General features: G+C 38.8%; 1 protein-coding gene across 2 annotated transcripts; it reads right to left on the bottom strand.

Annotated features, from left to right (window-relative positions):
* Nucleotides 1–6,539: 6,539 nt before the first annotated feature.
* LOC147158391 (serine/threonine-protein kinase Nek2-like) lies at nt 6,540–26,695 on the bottom strand. 2 transcript variants are annotated; one of them, XM_086061273.1, is made up of 7 exons: nt 26,590–26,695; nt 17,427–17,582; nt 9,929–10,146; nt 8,242–8,422; nt 8,080–8,162; nt 7,872–7,995; nt 6,540–7,634 (listed from the first exon to the last, which is right to left on the bottom strand). In XM_086061273.1, exons 3-7 carry the CDS (start codon nt 10,084–10,086, stop codon nt 7,356–7,358), a joined length of 825 nt encoding a protein of 274 aa, XP_085917399.1. In that variant the 5' UTR covers nt 10,087–10,146; nt 17,427–17,582; nt 26,590–26,695; the 3' UTR covers nt 6,540–7,355. The 2 variants fall into 2 exon arrangements, with proteins under 2 accessions (XP_085917399.1, XP_085917400.1); XM_086061274.1 differs by lacking the exons at nt 17,427–17,582; nt 26,590–26,695 and adding an exon at nt 10,738–11,961.
* Nucleotides 26,696–27,790: the final 1,095 nt, after the last annotated feature.

Here is a 27,790-nt window from a genome sequence, read left to right as displayed (position 1 = left end):
ATACGCTTCAAAATCCACACCCTCTTAGCATAAAACCTTTTTTTTTTGCAAATTTTCGAATTTCCAGCGTTTCCAATTAGTTTTCTTTTCCGTTTCTTGAAAATTTGAATACAAATGGGAGCATGTAAACCCAATTAATGGGAAACACCTGGACAAGACACAGGTGGCTGAGGGAGTTGACTGGTTGACACAAGAGACCGGTTGACAAGCACAGGTGGACTCAATCAAACTTAACGAGACACACACTTGACAAGGAAAACATGACAACTAAAATCGAATCAAAACGGAACATGACATAAATACATACAATTTCATTTTAGTTCAATTTCCTACACAAACGATTGCAGTGTACTTTATACACTATAATATGCATTTTTGTAATACTGTATTTTTTTTTTACTTGGAACTCATGTAGTCCTGTAAAAACGTAATACAGTATCAAAAATTTCCATATGCCTAAATTCTCATGGGAATATCGTACAGTCAAACGCTCAGGTTCACTCATTCAGTTGATTCCCACAGGGGGTTAACGTAAAAGATGCAGACAGAGTAGGTGGGCTGGAGGGAGATCTATATAAAAAGGGGAAGGAGAAAGAGGAATTGAGCTTTGGGCATCAGTAGGTGTGTTACATCATGAAACTGTAAAAAGAAAAAAGAAAAAAGATTGGGTCAGGAGGGAGTTTATATCCCCCAAGACTGAATTTAAAAGCTGTCTTGTAGTTCATAAAAACATCCCACTACATAACTCAGAGATTTTTATTTCATTGCAATCCTCTGATGTTGTCCTCACGTCAAACCCAAAAGCGCCGGCTTGCATCTAAACCACCTACAGTAGTAGGAAGAGTGGACACTGTCACCGAGTCCCGAGCTGGTGGAACCAACAGCTGAGGACCTCGTGTGAATTTGCTGTGTGAGTTTACTGGTAAGTACCCCGGCCTTTAGGGTTTTACATCATGCACATGCATTATGAATGGAAACGTGCTTTTCAGCGTTATGGCATTCATATTGGTGGTCGACGCCGCCCGAGGTCTGGCATTAAAATTTAGCAAACGTCAAATTCTTTATTCATGCTATTGCAGACAAGCAGTTGCGCTCACTCTCTCTCAACTGCATTGTTTGTGTTCGGCACTTTGCGCTCTCGCTCTCTCTTTTTCCAGCTTGATCCTCTCTTCCTGTCCACGCTTCCTCCTGAGAACTCATTCTTCCCGCTTTATTTCCCGTGAGCCTCCGCTAATTGTGTGATTGCATTCGCTCCACACTGTTTCCGTGGTGACAGGTCGTGTGCACTTTTTGCTTTGGATGCAGGTTTTACAACATGCTGGACGTCATACATAAAGGAGGGAATCGTCCCCATGTTTGGTAGTGTGTAGTTTATTACAGTACATTCTGTCATTCGGCATTCGCCAACAGCCGGGACACCCTGCCGTCATCGTCAATATTTCAAGCCGAACCAAACTTTAATTAATTGTTATTTTAACCGTCATGCTAAATTGCATTTCCTCACCACTCATTTCTCTTTGACATTGTTTGTCATGTTACTATTCTTTTCTTCACAAATGTCGTCACATATAGTACGTGCACACGGTTGTAACTGCCGTGAATATTGTCGCGCGCGGCAAACAGACCCAATACTTCCCCTTTTTAGGACCCCTTAGCTGTTCAATACCCTGCCTGACCTAAAATGTCACACCGAAGGATCCCTTAGCAGTCTAATGTGCCTGATGTAAAATAAACGAACTGAGCACTGAACTAATGCGTGCATAAACGTATCTAGGGATGGGACGAGTACCAATACAGGTATCGGTAACCAAGATACATTTCACGGTATCGGTACTCGCGATATCGATACTGGGATACTGGTATCGGCCCCCGCTCTTAGGGCCGTTTTTCGGTCAGGAACTAAAGTCTGAAATGGTTATTGTGCATTTATTGACCGCCACAGGGGGCACATAAGTCTTCAGTTGTAGTCAACAATTTAATTAGCTCTGAAGTGCAGACAGATCTTTGTATATTATATAGTATATCGTCATTGACTACTGCACTGCTATGAGATGAATGACAAATGTAGAACGCGAAAACACATAATTGCCAGTAATTTCAAGCAATTTTAAGGAAATTTGCTATAATTGGGATATATAGAGGTCTTTACAAAAATGATCTGTCTTTGTTTTTTGGGGAAATTGAAAAGTACTAATGTTTCGGCACTTGGTATCGGTATATATGAGTACTGAAGATTTGAATATTGCATTGGCATTGATCTAAAAAAAAAGTGGTATCAAACATCCCTAAACGTAGCAATGGCGAAGAATTTATGACAGGAGGAAAATGTTATCATCACAGTTTGCAGTCGCCTGAGGTGTACAATTTTTTTATTATTATTATTTTTTTACAATCTTTTGCTACTATTAGCTTTGTTGTTGATTTTCAAAGCAGTCAGTTTGCAGTGACTCACTAGTAAAATGTTGCTTCCACAGTATAATAAGCATAATGGCAAAAAAGTCAACACCATTTTTATTTTTTTTTAGAATGTGCAATGAACCTGAATGAAGATGGAGATCCAGAAATGTATTTTCACAAAGTGTCCATTATCCTTCAACAGATGTAGAAATACTGGTGAAACTCTGTGAATGCTTTCTTTTCACTTTTCTTCTCTCGTCTGAGTAATTCTCTTAAACGGTTTCCAATTCTTAAAAAATAAATGGCTGGATGTGTAGTTCAAAGAAGTACAAATAGCTGCCTCCGTATTTCCCTTTCAATAAGAAGTATTAAGTGTACTCGCCAATTTTGGGCTCTCCAGACACTACAGTCCTGGGTTCTTCAAATGTCCTCATGTCAGGCCAGACCTGTCAGGTCTGCTTCCAAGATCACGGGGCCAAGAGTTTCTCAGTCTGCCCCTCTTCCTTTTCTCTTCTGGTTTTCAGATTAGTCTCTTTTTTTGGTTTAGGTTCAGTTCTGTAATTTTTTAAAAAGGTTTTACAGTCTGGATGTTGCTGTGTTGTCCACAGTGCATCTCCATTGGGGAGGGCCTCAGGGCTCAATCCTTGGGACAATTTTATTTATGTTGTATTTGCATGCCCTAGGTTCTATTTTTTTTTATTTTTTAGAAAACACAGCATCTTTATTTATTTGTACATGTTTTACATTTGAATATGTTAACTGTGTTTAAAAAAAAAAACTTGTACTACGCTATGGCGTTAAATATCTTCTGTTGTCTTTTTTTAACGTGCTATATACAGGAAATAAAGTGTTGTGGTATGGTATATAAAATAAAAGGCTTTACCATCGAATTCCTGATATTGTATATGGGCAGTTCCTTTTTCTGTTCCTCTCTGACCTGCTAAAGATTGAATATACTGTAGCTCGTCAGCTCCAACTGCCAGTGTTTCAGGGCAGCTGTGGCTACTTAAATAGCTTACCGGCCACCACAGTGTAAATGTGTGAGTGCATAAATAATGTATCCGTTCCATTGTTAAGCTTCTTTGAGTGTCTAGGAAAGCGCTATATAAATTTGACTCATTATTATTATTATTATTATCAATTAATTTTGTCTCGTACCTATGCTTCTCTTGACTACTCTGTTTCCTTCAGAACATTGTTTTAGGGCTTTGGCTTTACTACTACGGATGCAACTGTTATATTCTTTCTCTTCTGGATCTTTTCCAAGGTCTGTGCTGAGATCCATTCTTTGCGCCTTGTCACGTCATTTGTTGATTTTTTTGCCTCACAGCCCCTTTTTCATTCCTGTTCTGTTCTATTTCTTGAGGCGCTCTTGTAGGATCTGGAACTCGTTTCAGAAAGTGGTGTTAAATTCGTCCAACCTCTCTGCTGCCGTGGTGTTGTACCTCTGACAATGATTTGTGTTCCCTGTCCAATTTCACGTCAGTTTTAATTTGATGCGAGCTGCAGAGAGAGATGGTGGCCTGAAGTAAACATCTGCTCCTCTTCTGACCAACATTTTTAGGAAATTAGCACTTTCCCCCGATGCACAAATGGTCTATTTTCATCTGCATTTTTGTTAATGTTTTTTTTTCAGTATGTTTGTGACAAAGCTTTATTTCTGAAAATTTGATGTAAAAAAAGGGGGGGGGGGAATAAGAAAATCATGTTTGCTGTTAGTATTCAAATATGTACAAATACAGACTTCCTCAGCTCCCGGAATCAGAATGGCATTGCCCATCTGTTTGTCAACCTCCAGGAAGGAGCTTGCTCACCAATGAACAGATGGACAAACAATCACAAATGTCACTCCAAGATGTATTTATTTGTATTTTTTTTTGTTCGCAAAAAGCTGTCTGCACTAAGTACTGTATATAAATTTGTCAACACGCGTCATAAAAAGGTGGCTGTATTTGTCAAAATTAATTTTTTGGGTGTTTGTTTTATGAGTGTTGTCTGTCTCTGTGTGTTTTATTGCACCTCTGTGAGTAATAGAAGTTGCCCTTGTTTGTGTTAAACCAGGAAGTCAAAGCAACCTGTTTATGGGAAAATGTTTTGTTGAATGTCTCTATTTAAAGAAGATCATTTTGGCAGTATTTTGCATTTTAATCCAATTTATGCAACTGCTACCTTCTGCTCAATTTCCCCCAAATCAGTTGTGGCAGCTTGAAAGAATTAAGGTGGATGAAAGAAAAAAAACATTTGGAAAAACCCAATGTCATGTTACATAAAAGTAACAGTGGCTAATTACAATTCAGAATGGATTTTCAGGGTTTCCCATCAACAGAGGTGGCAAATCCAGGTCCAGAAAGTAAAAACCCTGATGCAGTTTGGCTTTAGCCATTGATGCTTGCTAGCTAGCTAGCTAGCTAGCCCCTCACGAGCACCGTGGGAGCTAGCTAGGGAGCTAGCTAGTTGGCTAGCACCTGGGGCAAAAGCCAAACTGTGGCAGGGTTTTTCATTTCTGGACCTGGATTTGCCACCTCTGCCCATGAACAGGCAAATCGAGGTAGTGTCTCAAACATCTTTACAAAAACTAGTAGTCTGTGGTGACCCATCTGAGTTAAAAAGCCAGAAAAAAAGCGAATAACATCTACCCTGCTCTCTCTTTCAGTCCACAACTTTTAATATTTTTCCACGATCACATACACACGCCTTCCTATTCTTTTCATTTCCTTCCATGTCATTTATCTTTCGCTGCCTGATGAGACTTTGTTTGCCTTTTCTTTTACTACTTTCCACTTTCATTTCCTCTCAATGGTTCCTTTCTTGTTTGATGTTTATCACAGAAACATTTACTGTAGCCACATTTGTCCTTCAGTTAAAAACAAAGGTTAATCAGTTTGCTTCTATCATCCAGCAGAGTTTTATAGTATATAAATATGTCATAGTATTTTTAAACACATTTTAATCTTTATTATTGCTTTCAATGAGGTTCTGTTAGAGTAGACAATATTAAGTATTGTACTCTTTGCGTGTTCAATTAACTGAATGGTGAGATTCTGGTGAAGAAGTCCCTTTACAAAGGTATTATAATTATCAGAAGCTTCTGATGACAAAAACTGACGACACTGAAGCCGTGTTCCATCAGATTGTGTCTCGTCTATTCCGGCACATCATTATTTATTGAAAAGTGGGTGAATACGAAAAGTCTCCTCCCATCAGCCCACAATACATTTGTTTACAACTCAGTAAATACAAGAGAATTCCTCTCTCCTCCCTTCTGCAAGTTCCCATAGCTATAAATCAGATTAGAGAAAAACAATAATCAGCCTGTGCCTCCCTTCCGACAGAGACAGGTACCAGACTACATACACTCCCTTATTTTCTCAGGAGAGTGAGACAGATACAATAGACAATCCCATTCATTGAGCTCCACAGCTATAACTAAATCCAAAACGGCTAAAATATAAATTGAAACTGAAAAACAATGTTAATAATTTAACAGTTCCTTAGCTATTTAACATTCAAAACAGTAACAGCTGACAGGCACTGTGATACTGTAAAGATGTAAACTGGTGTGGAGTGTAATCGCTGTGATGGCTGATAGACAGAGTGACATCATAACCTGATCACAACCGGGATTCTTATAATGATTGTCATGTAGACTGGCCATTGATTGCATTAACAATGACCGAAAAGGTGGTCCAACTTCTCAACAGTCGGACCACGTTGGGGTACTGGCACATAGGACAAGAACACTCGAAAATATTTTTTTTTTTACCAGGCCTTAAGTGTGTGCAAAGTTTCATGAGTATTTACTTGGACCCTCAAAAACAGTATCATTTATCTGTGTAAACAATGCAACACCATGGTAACAGCTTACAATAATAATCTTTAACGTGATTTTGTTGTAACACCCAAAGTTTGAAGATGATGAGATATTATCTGTAAGAGGAGTTTGTAAAATTAGATGGTGCGCAATTCCCAAAGTCAATTCAAAATGGTGGACTTCATGTTAGGTTTAGCATATAGTCACTGCTATGTGAAAAACACGTATGTCAATTTTTGTCATTTTATTATATTTTTATGTTTTTGGGATGAAACTGAACGCAGACATCCCAAAAATGTAAAAATGGAAAAATTGAAAACATTTGGACATGAGTGTTTTTCACATAGCAGCGGCAATATGATGTAACACCCAAAGTTTGAAGATGATCGGATAAATCTGTAAGAGGAGTTTGTAAAATTATGACCTCTCTAAAAGGCCTAAAATGTTGCGCAATTCTCAAAGTAAATTCAAAATGGTGGACTTCTTGCTAGGTTTAGCATATCGTCGCTGCTATGGGGAAACCACTTATGGTCACTCCCCCGTCCCCAATTTTGACATTTTCACGTTTTTGGGACGTCTGCATTCAGCTTCATCGCAAAAACAAAAAAATGTAAAAAACAAACAAACAACAACAACAAAAAATGGACATAAGTGCTTTTCACATAGCAGCGACGATATGCTAAACCTAAAAGGAAGTCCACCATTTTGAATTTACACTTAAAACATTTAAAATAGACCGTTTTTATATGTTTTTGGGAGCAAATGAGTTAACGACTCTCAGATAGTCGATCTGGGCATTGACAACCTCCTTGGCCATTTCATGTTGATAAAAGATCCAGATGTGAGGCTTTATTTTGCAACATTAAATAACAACAAAATAAAACTTTATAATTGTTCTGTATCGCTTTCTCCTTTATTCACGTTCTCTTTTCTAATTGTCTTTGTTGCTAGTTGTCCTTGTCTGGTCTATTATTTGTTGTCTTGACAACATGAGCACGAGAATGGAATTAATTAGAACACGTCAATCTTATTTGCGAATGAAAATTGAAATGATCCCTGTTCCATCTATGCAACCTTGGCAAAGCAATCCAAGTCATTCTTTCAAAAGTGAAACTCACACCAACAAATAACAAACTATTATATTCCGTCAAAAACGGAGGCCACAGACACAGCAGTCTTTGTCCACTTGGCTTGCATGCTGACTGTCTTTCTGGACTCTCTTGGCGATGTTGTCGAGCATCACAAGCTGAGGGTGACCCGGCGAGAGGTTTTCCTTATTTTTGCGAGCAGAGCGTACCCTCTTTCGCCTCTCAACTTGATTTGAACGCCTTTGAAGCCGCAGCTGACCCTTCTTCGCTTCCTCCCCGACTGCTTCAGTCAACAGGTTGCTCTGGAGGATGGAGTCCACCGTTGGTCTCAGATTGCCCTGGACAAAGATCAAAGGCTTAGAATCAAACTCTTAGAATGTGTTTAGTTGGTCTACTTTTTTTTGTGTATATTGCTCTTTTCTTATATACGTATTCACATGCACACAGGGTAGGCATGCGAGGCAGTGCCGCCCTTCCGTCCCCTCTCCTTTTTTATGCATTATGGCACCAAAATGGGGCTTCTCTTTAAATATTACAACTGATATTGTAAAGTAATGAAAAATGAAATGCCTAACCGTCCAGTTGAGCATGTTGTTGACCAGCATGCTCAATTCTTCAGAGTACTGTCCAGGTATTTTTATGAAAGTCTTTGCCGGCATCTCTGCAAGCACTTTTTGTTCTTGGGTGGGAAAATAACGGCTGTGAAGGAGAAATCAAGACACCATTAGACAATTTATACGAAACAAATATCCTAGTGGGTAAGCAGAGTTTTGAGAAATTTACCGTAGAGTACAGAGCTCGTACAGTAAACAGCCCAGTGGCCAGATATCACATTTGTTGCTGTAGGAAATCTGGTTCCTCTGATCCTAAAAAATAAAAGTGAAGCCGAAAAACAAGTGAGTATCAAAACACAGAGCTTCTCACAAAAATGATAAATGTACTCACTGTGGGCATGTAAGCGGGCTCTCCAAGCTTTACATTGCGTTCGCTGTCCAGGAAGATGTTGTCAGGTTTCAAGTTGTGATGAAGGAAGGTGGGCCTGCCTTTGCGCTTCCTGTAAAACGTCTTCAGGGCGGATGTGAGCTGGGCAACGACTCGCAGGATGAATTGTTCATCGAGATGATGTCTGGCATGCATAAAGACATGACAATTATATTGGACTAAATATTATTTTTTATTATACATTTTTGGAAGCAGAAGAAAAAAATTCTTTATTTTTCAAAATAATGAATACAAATAACTTATTTGTTTGTCCTTGAACATTTGATTATTTTACAATACAATACAAAACTTTACAACAGAGATGAATTTTCAAATAAGAAAACATTTAAAAAAAAAGCAGATGCCCCTAATTAAAAAAGAAAAGATTATGAAAAATTAGGGGCGTGAGACTATTGATTTTTTTTAATTGTAATTAATCACATGACTTCAATAGTTAACTCACGATTAATCACAAATTTTATATCTGTTCTAAATGTACAATAAAAAAATTATAGGTTTTCATTCTCTTGTTAACAAAAGTAGAAAAATGTTCCTCTCTGACCTAGACACTTTTTTAATAATCTTTTTTTTTTGGGGGTGGGGGGGTTGTTAAAAATTAGGGGCATCAGGCGATTAAAATGTTTAATTGTAATTAATCACATGACTTCAATAGTTAACTCACGATTAATCCCAAATTAAATGTACAAAAAAATGTTGTCTAGGTTTTCATACTCTTGTTAACAGAAGTGGAAAAAAATGTTAAACTAATATAAATAGTTCAAATTAATTTTTAACGTCTATAGCCGTCAATGGCAGCAAATGAGTTAAACATTGTCTGTACAAAAATAACATATAAAAGAGGCAAAAAGACAATCACAAGTGTTACTAGTAACAGCAACAAAGCATGGTGGGAAAGCCTCCTACGATTACCGTTGCTCTCTTCAAGTTAGCGTCAGTCAGCCTAGTAGTGTGCACCAGAAGTGTTGAGAACACAATTCAAAATAAGAGTACTAACAGGAAATACAGTGTTAGATGCCTTAATATTGCTGGCTTAACTTCATTTTGTGTCTTGTGAAGTGGAAAATGTCTTATGCCATTTTTTTGTCCTTTTTTTTGTTGCCCATTTTATCTTCACATAATTGTTCAAATAAACAAAGACCGTGCTCTTGTAAGAGCATTCAATTGTAAATGACACTTTTGATCGAATGCAATCTGAAAATCGTTGGAGGGAATGCTCTTCTATTTTACATTGATACACAAACTCTAAAATTGTTTATGTCCCTTAACGTTAAATCACATTTCTTCTACTCATCGTCTTTCTGTCAAAATGTCATTTTTTGACAGAGCTGCATTTAAAATATATGATGCAGGAGATATCGATGATAATCAGCAGATGGAGAAGGATGCAATTCATACAGAATAATGTTGTTTAGCCATATATGTATTTTACTCCCTGCCCATATCTACTGATCTGCTTCATCAAAATCTAAGATTATATCAGCATTTAAAATCGGCAAAACTTTGGACGATTACTATTATTTTGAAAAGCCCTAATATCGGCCGATACAACCAGCAATCGGTTAGGATCGTCGTAAATCGAATACGCCCTGTAAATAAAGTAAATAGCTGGTCTAAAGGAATTGACAATCACCTTTCCCGTGATGTAGAGGCAATGAGGCTGGCCAGGTCGTTAGCCGTGCAGTCTTCCACCACAACGTACAGCCTGCTGTTGGCGCTGTCAACGATGCAGTCGTGACATCTCACAATGTTTGGGTGCTTCAGCTTCTTGAGGATTTTCACTTCGGACATCAGCGTCTGCGCCTCGCTCTCGCTCAAAGTGTCATAACATATCTCTTTCCATACCAGAGCCTTTACACAACAAGTTTGGTTAGAGTTAGGGTTAATTAATATTAGGGGTGGGAATCTTTGAATGTCTCACGATTCAATTCGGTTCAGATTTTTGGGTCTGCGATTCGATTCAGAATCGATTTTCGATTAAGAACGAGTTTTGATTTAAAATGATTTGATTGACAATGATTTTTGCTTCAATCTTTAGATGTGCAAGGAATTGTAATGATCTACTCCAGTCTGACTCGCTAATGCTAATTAGTGCGCTACTCGCGGCACTTTTATCACTCTAAAGAACGGCTCCACACTGCAAAAAAAACAACTTTTATTGGAAAAACTTGATCGGGACTTTTTCCTTCTACTCTCTAATGTGGCTCCAACTTAACAGTGTATTAGACCGCGTGGAACCCCAGGGCCCCTCAGTAGCTAAACAAGGTACAACATGAACAGCGCTCCAAATAAAGTCACACACAGACAAAGGCAAGACAGTATAAAATAATTTAAATTTAAAATTGATTCTGAATCGTACTAAATGAGAATCGATTTTTTGGCACACCCCTGATTAATACAATACAATTTTATTGTTGCTCGTAAATAAACACAGTTACTCACTTTTCCGTCAGATTTCCGCCGTATCTTCTGGCATCTTCCATTGGAACCCATTCCAATTGTGTAAAGAACATCGTATCCGCCAAGTGCGGACGTCATATTGATCCTTTTTGCTAATGTTAGCAACTCAGCTAGTCAATATTTTGCTTCCAACTTAGCCTCTTTCTTTTCCCTTTTGTAAGGAAAGCTCATTGACGGTTCATTTGTGATGAAAATCCAATGCACCAGTGTAATTCTCTCGTTCCATGCCAGTGTTAATCTTTGAACTGACGAGAACTGAGAGAAAGCGATCTTTTTAAATAATGCGCCAAACTCTCGATTGTGATTGGTGGGATGTTTCCACAACACTGCTCTTGAATGGTGAGAATCAGATGACGGGATTAGAGGGCAGGGCGTCAGAAAAGTAAAAAAAAAAAATCAAATCAAAGACAGTGGTCAAATGGATCAAGATGATCACGTCATCCTGACCAACCTCACGACTTTGTGAATTTGATTACATTTTGTGCAGGTGATGCTATTAAATAAAAATAAAAAAAAACACTGAAACTCACTACATATTCATGTAAACATTAATACTCATTCGCTACTTGGCTGGTTTTGCTGGTCATCTATTACCACAACAATGGTATGATTAGATTAAGCACCATTTAAGTAATTTGAATAAATGGCATTCACGCCAGTAATTACATTAAGATTTGCTGTTATTTCCCAACCATTACTCATCATTTGAGTAGTATTCAACTTGGTTCATAATATATGCTACTATTTTTTAAATGTTACAAATTACAAATAAACCATGCTTTGTCCTAATGAGAGGTTTTGTGCAATATTTGTTTTCTTTCTGTCACTTAGCTACTTAGACTATTATTTAGAAAAATTAAAATCATTAGAAATCGTGCACAATGCTGTTTTGCACCATTCCAAACTGTGAAGACAACAATAGTAAACATGATATTAATTTTATACATCTCAAAACGGTCGTAAGGCCTCCATGAGCCGAAACTATTCAATCTGTTTCTAAACAGAAAATATTTAGTAAAAGTTCTCTGTTAATCGATGGAATAATCGATAGGATAATCAATTTTAAAAAGGTTAAATAGTGACAGAACTTTACTTAACCAAAACATTGTCAGTTTTTTATTTAGATGGATTTGTCCTTAATCTTAACTCATTCACTGCCATTGACGGCTATAGACGTCAAAAATTAATTTGAACTATTTCTATTAGTTTAACATTTTTTTCCCACTTCTGTTAAAAAGAGTATGAAAACCTAGACAAAAATGTATTGTACATTTAATTTGTGATTAATCGTGAGTTAACTATTGAAGTCATGTGATTAATTACAATTAAAAATTGTCTGATGCCCCTAATTTTTAACAATCCCCCCCCCCCCAAAAAAAAGATTATAAAAAAAATGTCTAGGTTTTCATACTCTTGTTAAAAAAAAAAAAGTTTAATAGAAATAGCTAAAATGAATTTTTGACGTTTATAGGCGTCAATGGCAGTGAATGAGTTAACAATTGGGGCACTGAGGTGGAGAATCAAATCCACGCCGTCTGAAAGGCAGAAGCATACACCACGAGAGGGCCAAATCCACTAAGAATGCCGCCCGAAGCTTGCTCCCTGTTACTGTAAAATGAGTAGGCAGGGCGATCGGGTTCATGTACATTTAGCTTTCCTAGCAAGAGTTAGCTAAGAGTTAGCATAAATTCTGTTGTTTGTCTCAGGACGGACTTCATGCTTTTCAATGTTCAATAATTGTACTAGAATGAGTTTCATGTACATCGTGCTTTCCTGGGCAGAGTTAGCTAGGGGCTGCTTTTTCAGGCCACCCACTGCCTAGAAGTACCCCCCCCCCCACCCCGCCCCCTTTTTTATTTTGCTAAGTTAGTCCTTCATGCTTTTCAGTGTGCAATGATGGCACTACTAGTGTGAGTAAGCAGGGTGAGTTTCAACAGAGTGTTAATGCATCTGTCACACGAAAATGATCGCAAAATGGCCCTCAGTGTATCACTGAAATAAAAATGTATTTTGCTCCATAAAGAAGTTTTGCAGTCAAAACGTTTCGTATTTATTGCTTCTTATATGTTTCCACCCCCATTTAGCCCCGAGAGAATACTGCATATCTCCTTTTGTGAAGTAAAAGTGCAAAATCCTCCGAAATAATCCATACAATCCTGGCAAGACAAATGGCTTTTTGTAACATTTAATTACTGGAATTTGCTGAGTAGAAAAGTTTAGTAATAGCAGCTCTTCAGAGAAATACATAAGCATTTATCCCGTAAGGGAAAAAAGGCCCGTGGTTGTTTGCTCTGTAATTAAGGACAGCACATCTCCTGCAGCAACGCAGCTCTCTCTCTCTCTCTCGCTCTCTCTCTCTCTCTCTCGCTCCTTCTCTCCTCTTGTTGGCAGCACCGCTTGCTCTAATCTGTGGCCTTAATGAACACATGCACATACATGAGTACACGTGCGTGCACGCACACTCTGTATTTTCTCTGTGAAATCCCTTTAGCTGGAAAGCATGACGTCTTAGTAGTGCGGGCCTTCGCCACGCGCCGCGGTGGCTATATATAGAAGTCATCATAGTTGGCTTTCAGGCCCCCTCATCTATTCCCCCCTTTCTTCTTCATTTTCTTCTCCTTCTTCTATATTAACCGCATCAGTGGTTTTCTTTTCCTAAAGTGCTTTCAATGCCGGACAGCCCGTTCTGCCCTTGAAAAGGTTACGCACATGTTTCATTGTTCCCCATTTTGTCTCTCGCCTCCCGAGAGGACTGCGGGGAGAGAAAGTGAACAAGTTTCGGTCCCTCCTGATTGAGAATGATTAAAAGCAGCGGGTAGTCACGCCCTGCCGGCGCTGATGGCGCCACAGAATCGCAGCATCAAGACAGGTGGAAGAGGAAGGAAACGGGAGAAAATGGGAGTCCAAAATTGGCTAATTGTTGGCAAGATGGTCCTGAAATCCCCTCGTGTCCTGCCGTCTGCCCTCGCCACATCAGTCGCCTCGTTATGCAGAGAGTGACCTCATTATTTCGACGAGAAACAGGCCTTTCCCTGTATGACCCACGGCCTTCATGTAAGCCCCCCCCCCCCCGGATCCCATTAAAATGATGCTGTGCTTGAAGACCACTAACAGACGGACAGCGCACCGCTTGATTCACGGTTGTTAAAGCGCCAAATGTTGCAGTGCAACGACCCTCAGCTGCTTGGAGTGACGTTGTTAAAGTTAATGTTATATTATGAGGTCTCACTTCTGCCATCTGGACAACACACATATACATTTGTAGGAGAGACCTCATATTTGGTCTCTTGTGTGTCTTTGTACTTTAAATTTGGAATGTTTTACTTGAGTATTTGAGGAATGGCGGACCCAAATGCAGGATGTGACTAGACTGGTCGCCATGACTGGGCAGGATGTGACTAGACTGGTCGCCATGACTGAACAGGACGTGACTAGAATGGTCGCCATGACTGGACAGGACGTGACTAGAATGGTCGCTATGACTGGGCAGAATGCGACTAGACTGGTCGCCATGACTGGAACGAGCGTGACATGACAGCTAGGACCTGATTTGCCTGACTTGCTGTGGAGTGGCTATGGCTTGGCTGTGACGAAGACGACTTGGCTGCGATGAAGACGACTTGGCTGTAGTGTTGTGTCGTTCACGTACGTTTCGTTAAAAAATAACCAAACTTTTCAGTGAACGTGAGTGAACGGATCACTTCCTGAAGTGATTCGTTCTTTTCTCAGTTCATTTGAGCTCAGCCACGCTCATGTTGTCAATCTTCGCAAACAACCAATCAGTAGCCAGCGTCAGACACGGGCGAACGTACTCCCATTCAGTCTCAGCGAGTGAACAAGTATATTATTATTATTATTATTTTGTATTTTTATTTTTTACGTCCGTGCCGGGGGAAGGGGAGGGGGTGTCGGGGGTGTGTGGTGGGGTGGGAGTGGTTGCGTAGACGAACGATTCGATGAACGAATCTTTTGAACGAATCTTTTGAACGGTTCTTTTTAATGAACTGATTCTAAAGATACAGTTCACTTAAAACGACTGTCATGCCCATCACTACTCGGCCGTGACGAAGACTTGACACACAAACTCCCACACATAACGTAGACAATGCTCTCACACTGACTGGACTGACACAACAGACTAATACTAATTACACTAAAACTGATTACTTGAGAAGACACATCTGGGGAAGACATAAGTGGCTGAGGACACTGATAGGTTGACACACAGGGGAAGGGAAGACACACAGGTGGACGTGGAACACAAAACAAAACACTGAGCACACAGACAAAAAGGAACATGAACACCCAAAATCAAACAAAAACCCAAATCCACAGAATTGAAACGTGACAACAAGGACATTCATGTAAAATAAGACCTTCTGAAAAATGAAAAATCCTGCACCGACACGCTTCACAAATTATTTTTCCTCTCTCCCTCCTTCCTTATGTTTTCTCTTTTTTTTTCATCTAAGAAACTAGGGGCGCTAACTGTCTTTCTCGGAGTTGTGACTGTGTTTTTACATACTTGTTTTTACATACTTGGCCTACACAACTGATTCTAAAAAATCATATAAACCCTGTGCGAAAAATCTCACAGATTGTGTAGTTACATTGTAGTAACAGCAACACATGGGACAGTACTCTCAACTGTCCTGTTCATAACCTACACGTTGGACATCGAGTAGGAGTCTGTATAGAAAATGCAAAAATGAGTCTGCCAAATGCATAAAAGAGCTTTGTGGAGGATTCAGCAGGTGTTGTGCAGCTCAAACCATCTGCAGGTGAACATCGACAAAACCAAGTAGATGGTGTTGGAACTCTGGAAGAATAGACCTCCCTGATGCATTATTATTATTCTTATTATTATTATCATTATTAGGGCTGATACCTGGTCTTATTTCAATGCATCAGGACTCAATACACAAATACTTGAACTGGATACTTAAAAATGCTAATATAAAAAAAAAAATCAGTTTGTCATTTCTTTAGCAGCAAATAGCAACAATAGTCAGCTTAAAAAAAAAAGCCCATTTCTGTCTACGCCCTTGTGGCCATTTTACGATCAGGAACTAGAAATAAGAAATTTTATGCGATTTTAAGGAAAATACTATATTGGGATATCTAGGTGTTTCTTTAAAAGTATGTCATTGCTTTTTTTGTGTGTGAAAATGTTATGTATCAAACATACTACATACAAACATACACGATGGGGTAGAGGACCCAAATGCAGGGAGGCAGGGATGCATGTAATACTGAACACAATTTATTTAACAAAAAAAACTAACAGGGGAACTGGGTTAAACTCTAAATAAACAAAACCAACAAAGTTACGAAAAGACCAAAAATCAAAGTAACAACAAAACACAAGAGTGGTCACAGCGACAATGATTCAACCAAGACTGAACGAAACCAGCAAACTAAATACAAGCCAACTGACGAGACAACGAGAGACAACGAGAGACACCTGGACAAGCCACAAGTGGCTGGGGGAGATGATTGGATGACACAAGGGAACAGGATGACGAGTACAGGTGCGAACGAAACCTAACAAGCAAGACAGGACACAAAGCCAAAACAACAAACCTAAGCATGATATACACAAATCATAACAACTTGTGGTATTGGTATTTGGTATCGGTGACTACTCAAGAGTGGAGTATGCATACTGGTATCGATCTGAAAAAAGTGGTATTGAGGAAGTTGAGGAATTCTATTAAATTAAACCACAACAGTTGGTCAAATACAAACATTTCTGTCTTAAAACTATAATTAACCATTTTAAATCCATATTTGAGGCATCCGGGAACAATGTTTGGCCACTTCCATGTTTCCGCATGGACACTCATTAACGGCAACAAATGCCCATGAAAATGATGACGCGTCAGCTTGCTTTGGACTGAAAATTGGCAAAAATATGAGGAACCTACAAAGATTTTTGGATTATCGTAGTTTATATTATTTTAATAGACAAACTGTATTTTTAGTGGCTCTGAAACATATGAACATGTTTACATAATCGTAAATAAAAACATTGGCTTTTAATAAAAAAATAATAACTCATTTCAGGCAGACCTCCACCACAACCATCGAAAGTACAAAAAGGAAAGGAACAGCTCATTATCCAAAGCACACCTCATGTGTTAAACATGTTTTAAAAATCTGCTCTTGTTGACAATCCGAATATTCATCTTATTAAAGCCAATGGAAGAAAATGTGACTTTCTGTCAAGAAGATGTCACCTACTGTGTACCGTTCTTTGCATTCCGCTAGTGTTAGCCGTTCCATCTGTTAACATTTCAAATGGTACCTTGCTGCAAGCGCCGTAATGCACAGAAATGTCACTGTAATGACAAGCCATGTCTTGCATATATTTGACTCAATTGGACAGAAACATGTTTCTTACATATCATTTGCTATATTGGACAGAAAAGTAAAAATAAATAAATATGCATTTTGGTCACATGCGGGCTCACCTCGGGCACATACAAAGAACTGCCACGGTGACTCTTGCAAATGTGACATCGTACCACAAATAAAAGTCAGCCGCTCAAAGGCTACATGCTCGGGGTTTGGCGAACACACACACACACACACACACACGCCCGCGCGCGCGCATGTGTGCGCCCATGGGCCATTTGTTGTTTGAACAGCATGTACACATCAAATCTTACCTTCCCTCCTAGCAGCCTCTGCAAGCGTATATCACAGGGCTGACTGACAAAGCAGGGGGACGAGTTGCTCCCTCAACTGTGCACGTCTGGTCTGGTGACTAATGTTTGTGCGCCACCGGTGCCTTAACTTACACACCACCTCGGAGCGTCTGTTAGCTAAGTAAAAAAGAAGAAGAAAAAAGACGAATTGCACAAATATCAGGTGGAAAATCAAATCAAGTATATCAAGTAGGTCAAGTAGATAAATATTATTTTTCCTGTATTAAGCGGAGACTTGCCATTTTCCCACTGTTGGTCAACGAGGGATTTGCTTGCATTCTTTTCTGTCACATGAACACCTGATGTCTCGAATGACGACAAGTGGTATTAAACAAGAGAGGTTTGTGTTTTCAAACCTTAGCGGACAAGCCAGCTAGCTACATAGTAGGCTTACTTGGTGTTTTTTTCCGGCCATTTTTGTAGGTCTGTGTAAATAGGGTTTGTTTTAAAGCAAATAGAATATATACTGTATATTGTAAAATCCCATGTATAATACACACCCCAATAGGGGTGTTGAAAAAATAATGGCAATATATTACGATATTACCGTGCACAATTCTCGTATCGATTCAATATGAGGCAAATCGATTTTTAAACATCAATTTTTGATGGAAATATTCAACAAAACATCTTACTTGAGGTTAGCTTTTGAACCAAGAGTGCCGTCTAGAGGAGTCAAAAAATATCACAGGTGCTTCATGAAGCTTCATTTGTCCGTCTGTCTGTTTGGTTAGCTGTTTAGCTAGCTGGCTCCCTTAAACCAAGAGTGCCATCTAGAGGAGTCAAAAAATATCACAGGTGCTTCATGAAGCTTCATTTGTCTGTCTGTATGTCTGGGTAGCTGTTTAGCTAGCTAGCTAGCCCATTTAAACCAAGAGTGCCATCTAGAGGAGTCAAACAATATCACAAGTGTTTTATGAAGCTTCATTTGTCTATCACTACTGTTTTGTATTTTCAAAATTTTGAAAAAATATTATAAATCGCAATAATCGACTTATAGATTTGTGTTATGATTAATTGGTATCCAATCGAATCGTGACTTATGAATCGTGATACGGATCGAATCGGCAGCTACGCCAGGCAATTCACACCCCTACACCCCAGTATATCACGCCCCCCCCCCAAATCACCCTTAAAAAGCAGATGATATCCGTTTTTTTAATTGGCTCTAGTATTAGAAATATTATGAATCAATTAATAATTAACATGTTTTTTACTTCAATTTCATCTGCATTTAGTAGCACAGTATTTTCCTCTTGAGAAACATTAATAAAACATTTTACTAAGCCTCTTTTTGCTAAAAAGTGATGAGTAGGAACGGCAACTGTGTCAGCATCAAAATGTGCAAAGTCCTTTTTGTATGTCAAACTGTATTTGAAAAGTAATCCAACAGCTCTTGCCGACGGCATTTGCTTAGCAATTAGCAGCTAGCTGCTAATGCTGGAGCTGCTAAAAATGCTGGTAAAAGCTGCCGTATAATACAAATGTCAGTGCAATTAAGTATTTTTTTTTTGCGTCCTTAATTAGCAGTTGAACTTGATGATCAGATTTCTTGATTTTCAGTTCATGGCGGTTTGTTGAGTACGCCACAATAACAGTGACACAAAAAAAAACAGTTTAGTCAGCCATTACACTGCAACACGCTACCAGGAAGAATTTCTAAATAAAAGCATACCAAAGATCTGATGTCAGTATATAGACCTAGACATCACAGCCCTCATGGGAACGCCCACTCCTGGACGGTGGACGGCAAAAACCCACTTGCTTCGTACTGATCCATTGAATCTCGTACAGTCCTGTATCTAATCGATTATTTTCTAAAATGGTAATTCATGCGGTCGGTTGTACCAATAGACAAGAAAGGGTGTGAACCAAACGTAGTTTTTTCTCATTTTTATAATTTATAAAAAATTGTGGAGAATAAAAATCACAATAACATATGTGGCAAAGCTTCAGCTTTCCCACAATTACTAAAATAGCAGTCGCTTAGTCACTAAGTGGCTCCGCGTCATGTCCACTTCCAATCATCAGTCATTTCCTTCCGCCATCCATCATAGGGCAGTCACGTGATTACGTGACGTCGGTGCAAAAGGTCTATTCAATTTTATTTTGAAGTCGGTTTCATCACATTGGCGGAGTGTTCCGTCAGTGATAGCATGAACAATTGTTGCTGCTGCGAGCTTGACTAGTCTTGCCCGCAGTGTGCACGAGCAATTTCTTTTAAACGAGGTACTTTATATTGCATACATTTGTAACATTGGACATTAAATATGTTTTTGTTTTTTTATTAGAAAAAATTTAATGGAAAATTTTCGGTTTATATGACACTAAAAGTACACAGGAGCAACACAGTCGCCGCACATTGTTTTTGCTTGAGGCCAATGTTCAGGGTTGGGAGGGTTACTTTTAAAATGTATTCCGTTACGGTTACCTGCTACAAAATGTAGTTAGTAACGTAATCCAAGTACCATAATTTTAAAGTAATGTAACTTGATTACTTTGGATTACTTTTGGATTAGTCCAATACCAAGTATGCTCAAGGAGCCAAAATAAAAATAAAAATCACCACAATGTATATTTCTGTACAGTACCAATAGCAAAAACCCTTGTATAATTGACAACCATTAAAATGCATGTATAGATAGGTTGATTGATTGATCGGCTTCAAAAAGGCTATTTGGAAAATCGTATGAGCTCTCCAATTCCAGTTCCCATTATCTCTCTTCTTTAAATCAGATAAATCTTCAACAATTTTTGAAGTAAATTTGGACCTCATTAGACAAGCAACTTAATTTTTGGGCAAAATTTTGGCTACATTCGAAATACAACCCAATTTAAAAGTAAATTTGGGCTAAATTTGGACCACATTTGATGGGCTATAACATGACCCAGTTTTCAACATCTATTTTCGATCGAAATCAAATGTAAGACGGACGGACCCGATTTAGCCCAAAATTAAACGTCCAAAAGACGTCTGGTGCTGGGCGGGTTGTTCAGAAGATGTTGTTTTTTCTATGTAAGAGAAGGTGTTATCTATTTTTCCTATTGATGGGTGACAGCCCCAGTTGGATGTGTTTTGCTATTCATAGACTTGAGCCTACTTGCCCCAGCGCCCCTTAGGGGCGGGATTTACATGCACAAACCATGGCCCTGCTCAGATCTGGTTAATGTGTGGACGTGCGTGCGCATGTCAATGCGCCGTGTACTTGACCCTTTTGCTCGGTGTGCAAATAGTGTGGAGCGGTGTATGTTTTCTGCACAAATTCTCAACACCAGTGTCCCTGCTCACACGCACCTCTAGCCTCTAGCCCATTTGTAGTCACAACCTAACTCAAAAGAATATCGCGGACAGAAGCCAAAGCCAAAACATATTTCATGCGAAGATGAAGCAAAATATTGATGCATCTGAGTTGACTATTGCCTATCATGTACATCATTTTTGCACAAAAAGACTGCTAATAAAGAACGCTTGCTCTTTTAACTTGTCTTGAACTAGCTTCAGGAGGGTTTTTTTTGGGGGGAAAAGCAGTCAGCCAGGAGTATTGCTCGTCCTCGTACAAGAATGATGTAATGATTAGCATACTCTACCTAGAAATTTTCCCACTGGTGCATGATGGAAGATGTCGTTAGAAAGTTTCCAAGATGTCTTGCATGGAAGCCTCATGGGACCCCCGACTACTTAATGAGACCACCTGTATGCCACACTGGCTTTTATTTGTGAACATCTCTATTTGTTAATTCAGTTGGTTGAATTAACTGTACGGTAGCAGGCACGGCGCAGAAGTGGTTAGCGCATTATTCACAAGTACGTTTATTTTTTTTCTTTCATAATGTCACGGTGTATTAACTAAGGCATGCAGAAATAAAAAATAAATAAAATAAAAAATGTTTTAGCATTTGGCCAACTGAAAATTGAGTAAGTAACCATTTGTTTGTAATATGCAATGAAGCAGTACAATTCCAAAAACGGAAACGTTTTTATTAGTTCTTGAAGAAATGCAATGGAACTCAATTGCTATCAATCTCATTGGAACAGCATTCTTTTAATTTGCTGCAAAACTCACCATTCACATCAGTAAAGACCAACTAATGAAAAGCTGACTGCGTGGCACACTGGTGAATACACTCACAGTCAATTCCGTGTAATGACGAGCAAGAATCGAGTTCACTTAACTGAAAATTGCGTAGGAGGAGTAAAAACAAGCACATTCTCTCATGATACCTACTTTTTACATTACAATGTGACACAAACACATATGCATCTTGCTAGTATCCAGTTCTGAAATCAACCACTGAATATGGAGCGCTTCCTGCTCAGGGAAAGAAAGATACATTGATCGCTGTCGCCCGACATAAAAGAGTTTATTGATGCTCAACCCCGCATGGCCTGATGTGAGACACGTTGACAGAGAGGACTGACACAGCAGTGGAATTGGATCCGCCACATATCTTTTCCCAAGATTTACCTTGAGTCAGACTTGATCAAGTGTCCATGATATGCTGTGACTCACTTTCTTGAAGTCCCTCGACAAAAAGAGAAAGGCGTGACTAGAATGTTCCCTCAACATGGTTCAAAGTGAAAAGGAGAGTCATTTTTACGTCCATAGGTCTCATCAATATGCATGTTTGAATTTCTGTGCAGACATGTTAGAGAGGTGAGGGATTGTTTGCTTGTTTAGAGTCTAAAAAGCTCTATGAAGGACACATTTCAGAAGTATTTTAGTTTTTTTTTTCCCTTTAGGCCAGTCATTAACTATGGAGGACTGAAACTGCCCCCCCCCCCCAAAAAGAAGAATAAAAGACTAAATAAATAAATAAATGAATAAAAGTGAAAATAAAAAAGGATATAAAAAATATAATTCAGAAATTAAATACAAAAAATAAATATAAATGGAAATAAAAACAAAAATATCATAAATAAATAGATAAAAGTAAAAATAAATATAAAAATAAAAAACGAAATAAAAAAATATAAAAGTCCATCCATTCATCCATCCATCTTCTAAGTCGGGTCGCGGGGGAAGCAGCTTTAGGAGGGAAGCCCAGACTTCCCTCTCCCCAGCCACTTCAACCAGTTCCACCGGTGAGATCCCAAGGCCAGCCGAAAGACATAGTCTCTCCAGCGTGTCCTAGGTTGTCCCCGGGGCCTCCCGCCAGTGCGGCATGCCAGGGAGGTGTCCAGGAAGCATCTGAACCAGATGCCCGAGCCACCTCAGCTGTCTCCTCTCAACGCGGAGGAGCAACAGCTTGACTCTGAGTCCCTCCCGGATGACCGAGCTTCTGATCCTAAATATAAAAATAAATGCTGAAATGTATTTATTTCATGCTGCAGACACTCTGTCAGGTCAAAATTATATTCAAATGACAACAGCGAAGCCCAACCCAAGACACGCTTAGGACCGCCCTCTCATTTGAATAACATTTCGACCTGACAGAGCGTCTGCAGCATGAACTATATAAATGTGAGAGCAGAGCATTTTTTTTTTATTGTTTGATATTTAATTCTATTTATATATTTATTTTGGTATTTATTTCCACATTTATTTTTACATTTATTTTTTGAATCTCGTTTTTTATTTTTGTATTTATTTTTTACTTTTATTTATTTATGGATATATATATATATATATATATATATATATATATATATATATATATATATATATATATATATATATATATATATATAGTTGTTTTTATTTGCATTCATATATTTTTTGTATTAAATTTTTTAAATTATGTTTTTTATATTTATTTATTCATATACTTTTAATTTTGGCAGTTTTGGTCCTCCATAATTACCAACCACTGTACCACGGTACATAGTGTGGTGTGATAATCCATCAGATGTGCCATGGGAAATATGTAATTTTACTTCGTTGGTCTGAAAATTGATATTTACATACTACTAATGAGGTATGTTACTTCATCTTCTGCATCTATGCCAGCAACCTAAAATGACAGGCAGAACCGCTTTTGTTCTAGATGACAGAAGGTATAATTAACCTGTGAATCCACCTGTTGCTATTCATAAAACAGAATCAGTAAACCCTGATTTCACACAGCGCAAGTAGATTTGTGAGTAGCTTAATTATTCTAGTATATACTGTATAATTTTTGTGATATTTATGTTTGCTCAATAAAGTTCGGGAAACACATTTGAGGTGTGTCAGTAAAGTTTTAGGACTGGTGTCTTGGGTTTAGTTTCAGCTGCAGAGAAGCAGTGAAACAAGGCAGGTATGCTCTCAAAAGTGTGTTTAATAACAAAAATGTCAAAAGGAAAACAAGGCACTTTGGTATCATCAAAACAAACTAATTAACTAAAGTGCAAAAGTCACCGTCAATGTAATAAACATACCATCACACAACTCTCACTAGAACATGAGCGAGGCAACACACCAAAGCAATGACACTGACTGGAAGGAAGCAAACTAATGCTGCATTCGAGGACGGTGGGAAGTCGGCAATTTGCGACTTGATACCAGGACGTGTGCACGGGAACCACTGATCTGAATATATGTCTGGATAGCCGATAGCCCATACACGCCCGGGTTGGTCACTATTTTTTAACAAGTAAAAAAAGGAATAATATAAATAAACTAGAAACAAGTGGACGGTATGTGCTGCTTTGAAGACCCCCTTTTTCTTTTATCACTCAGTTCCTTAGACCCCAATATTAGATTTGGCAGAGGCATCTTTTGTTGAATTACAGTTTTAATTCTTTAATACAAAATATGTTTCCTCCTGTAAACATCATTAAGCATATAATTGATACAAGTTGTAAAATGTCTCAAGTCCTCTTGTTTATGTTTACAAATTAAAACATCATAAACCATGCAGTTTCTACTAAGTACTGTCTCAAATGTTCTCCAATTTGGATACTGTAAATGTATAGGATTGTATGCCGAGACACGTTTCTTTGGAGAAGCAATATGGCGGCCTCGCGGCTTCAAAAGTCTTGGCCTATCGGCTATCTAGTCATATTTTCAGATCAGTGACGGGAATGCCCCTTTGAAATCTGAGATCCGAGTTTAAACATATTTATCTCTTTATTTATTACAACATTAATTTTGTTATTTTAGATAAGCAACTTCACATAACTAAATTTAATTTGGACTGACCGTGTTAACCAGAACAATAAACAATTCATCAGAATCAGCCATCTTTTTTGTCTACATTCGCCTGGAACGCTTTGAGGTCGGAACTGGCACAAATCCGACTTCCCACCTTCCTTGAATGCACCAAAATCCAATCAAAACCAAAATCAACACAGATCATAACATGCTGACGTTCCAATCCGTAGTTCTTACCACCATGTCTGCTTGTCATTTGTTTCAAAAAGTTGAAATAAAATCCTATTTTATTGCTGCAGTAAAATCATCTTTACTGTTTACAGCCGAACCCGACAACCATTCCTGGAACATTTTTACACTTGCAATGATAGCTGGACTTACTGGACCTATAATCTCAATTTATTAGCATGACATCATATAAAACAAAATTTTAGTAAATAGTGTGCCCACAAGCAATGGATCTGACTCATGTTTTCATGTAACTTGTCCCCAGTGGAGTACTGACTTATAAGTGCTCTCAATAAAAGCGCTGCTGTGAAGCCATTTGGGCAGCCTCGAGGCAAAAACTGAATGGGTAACTTCATGTAGCCTACCACAGAGATTAATTTGTCCCCCTGTTGGATGGAAATACAGCCCTGTCTGAATGAGGCTTATACAGAGTGGGCCGCAAATCATCAAATCCTCATTACAATTTAATTTCCATATTAGCTTTGCATAAAATATCTCCGCTCAAGAGTGCAGTCGGCTTTCAATTACCACCGCAAAGAACTGTTTAAAATGTTCTGACAGCTCGGAGCAGACAACCTGTGATGACAAGAGACCCGCTGTCAATTTTCAAATGCTTTATTCCTCGGAAGTAGTGCAGCGTTTTGCGACGATGCGCAGCAACCCAGGCGTCACAAGTGAAAAGGCTGTTGTTCCTTCTTACGGAGTGGGCCCTTGAAAGCTGTCAGTCAAATCCGCCTTGTGAGAATGAACGCACATCACGGCCTCCTGTCGCACAACTTCTCACGCGCTCGGCGCTGACATTTTCTAGAGCTGTAATCATTCACAATATGACGGGGAAATTACCATCTTTTCATGCCAGAGCAATCAGTCACTTCACCTGAGCTCGCCATAATTGACAAATACAAAACACCTCTTTTGTGCAAGAAATTGTCTCGTTCAATGTTGAAAATATAGCACTCACTCACAAGTTGCGATTTTGGGGTCATGGACGTGTCAGAAATTTGGTCTCTATACTATGTGTGCATGTCTATCTGAGTTATTTTGGCATAGATTTAGGCACACTATGTTGTTAGCATTGTGTTTAGCATTATAATTCAAAGTTAACAGGTGACGATAATCTCTTTAGTTGTTTTGAGAGCATTGTTTTAACAGTAACGACTACAAAAATAGAGTATGAGCAGTCATGTTCCGTATTTGGGAACACGATAGCATTAGTTGAGCTATTAGCGTTAGCATTGGCTTTTTTGTCTTGTAGTATGAATTTCAATATAAACATTTCTAAAATTGTACCGTTTATGGAATGTACAACTTCAGGGGCATTCCATTTGTTGTCCCTTGCTATATTGCAGTTCACTTTTGTGGCTTCACTGCATCACAAATTTGTGTATTGTACTGAAGGATTATTCTCAAAACACCTCATTATTATGGCTTAATCTTATAAAACATAAAATAGTCTGCTGTTTGTTATCCTTGGCCAGGAAAGGTAAAAATTGAGACAAAAAAAAGGTCCGTTATCTCCGCACATGGACCAGGCCTGACTGCAGGTTCATGTAGCAGTAAGCTAGCTGAAAGTGTTAGCCAGGTGGAAAGAAGGTATAAAAGAAACCGAATGTCCAAAGTTTGGGATTATTTTACACTTAATAAAAGACGCTAAAGTCTAATGTGCCTATTTCAAAGTATAACTGTCTTCAGTTATACAATAGCACATAAACATTGTGCACATTTAATATAGCCTACCACCGCTAGTTATACATAGCCGCTGATGCACTTTCAATCACAAATCTCAAATTTACAAACAGAAACAAAATACAGCAAACAAGTACCTTCGTAGGTGCAGATGGCCTCAACTGATGTCGTCTGGTGTTGAATGTCGTCACTCAACGCCAGAGTGGCTAACGTTTTTAGCCGGTTAACAGCCAACCAACTCTGAATTTCACGTCACTCAGCAAATTCTGCCTAGCAACAAAATAGGCATGGGCCGATATTTGATTCTGACGGTATAACTGCGAGCAAAAATACAGCGGTATCACGGTATTAAAATTAGAGCTCTCAAAATGTCCTCTTTTAAATATATATATATATATTTGGGTAAATAAAAATTGCTTTTTTTTAAACAAAATATCAAATATTTAGTATAGAAAAGGCATGTATAATCAGGTTAACTTTCAATAAATACATAAATGACATTATTCTGACTCAACTCTTCTTAGTAAGTTACAGTGTCCCATCACTCGTGCGCTATTACTAGAGCAGAATCGTTGGGTACTCTTTTTGTTCTTGGGGCTAACTAGTACTTGCTGGGAGAGCAAAAGGACATCTGTGTTTGCAATATCTAGTCTTACCCCTCCGACCTCGAGAAAAAAAAAAAGTTAATTGGAGGCAATTCACTTCGAAGAGGTGGCTCATTTGCTCAACCCTGCAATCAGCAAATCATATTGTGTCCTGCTTTGACATCCTTTAAAAAAAAGAGCTCATTACCAGTGACAGCAAGTATTAGTGCTTGCTTTTGCGTTGCTGCATCTGTATTATCCATAGCAGTTAATCTGTTTATATGTTCTGTTGAATACTTTAGCGTGTGTACCAACATTATAGCAGCTGCTTCTTTGGCAGCTTGTCTTGCTGTGAACCCAGCACACCAATGCACCGCTCGTCAAGCAATCATGTTGCATTGTGATGGTCAGGCCAGGCAAGCGATAAGGGATCCCTGTTTGCAGCAATATAAGACAGCCTCCTACTGGTCTACTGCTGAGATGGATAGCGATGAAAGTATGGCGAGACGGTGGGAGGAGGGATGTTTTCTGTCATTTCCTTTGTAATGTGACCACAGCTAAGAGACGGAGCGGAGGGCGAGGCAAGACCGGGCGAGCACTTGTAAAGCGAAAGTGGCATGCTGCTGGGCCCCTGGGATGACCCTGTAAACACTGCTCACTCAGTGCTTTGATTACAGAGGCAGCCAGCGATACAGAAGGGGGAGGAAAGAGGGAGGCGAGAGGGGTAAATAAAAACGAGACAATATGGAAAGGA

Source organism: Leptonotus elevatus, chromosome 18 (assembly GCF_054856555.1).
Source record: "Leptonotus elevatus isolate MCC_2025b chromosome 18, RoL_Lele_1.0, whole genome shotgun sequence".
Taxonomy (NCBI): domain Eukaryota; kingdom Metazoa; phylum Chordata; class Actinopteri; order Syngnathiformes; family Syngnathidae; genus Leptonotus; species Leptonotus elevatus.
This window is presented reverse-complemented; position numbering and strand designations above follow the sequence as displayed.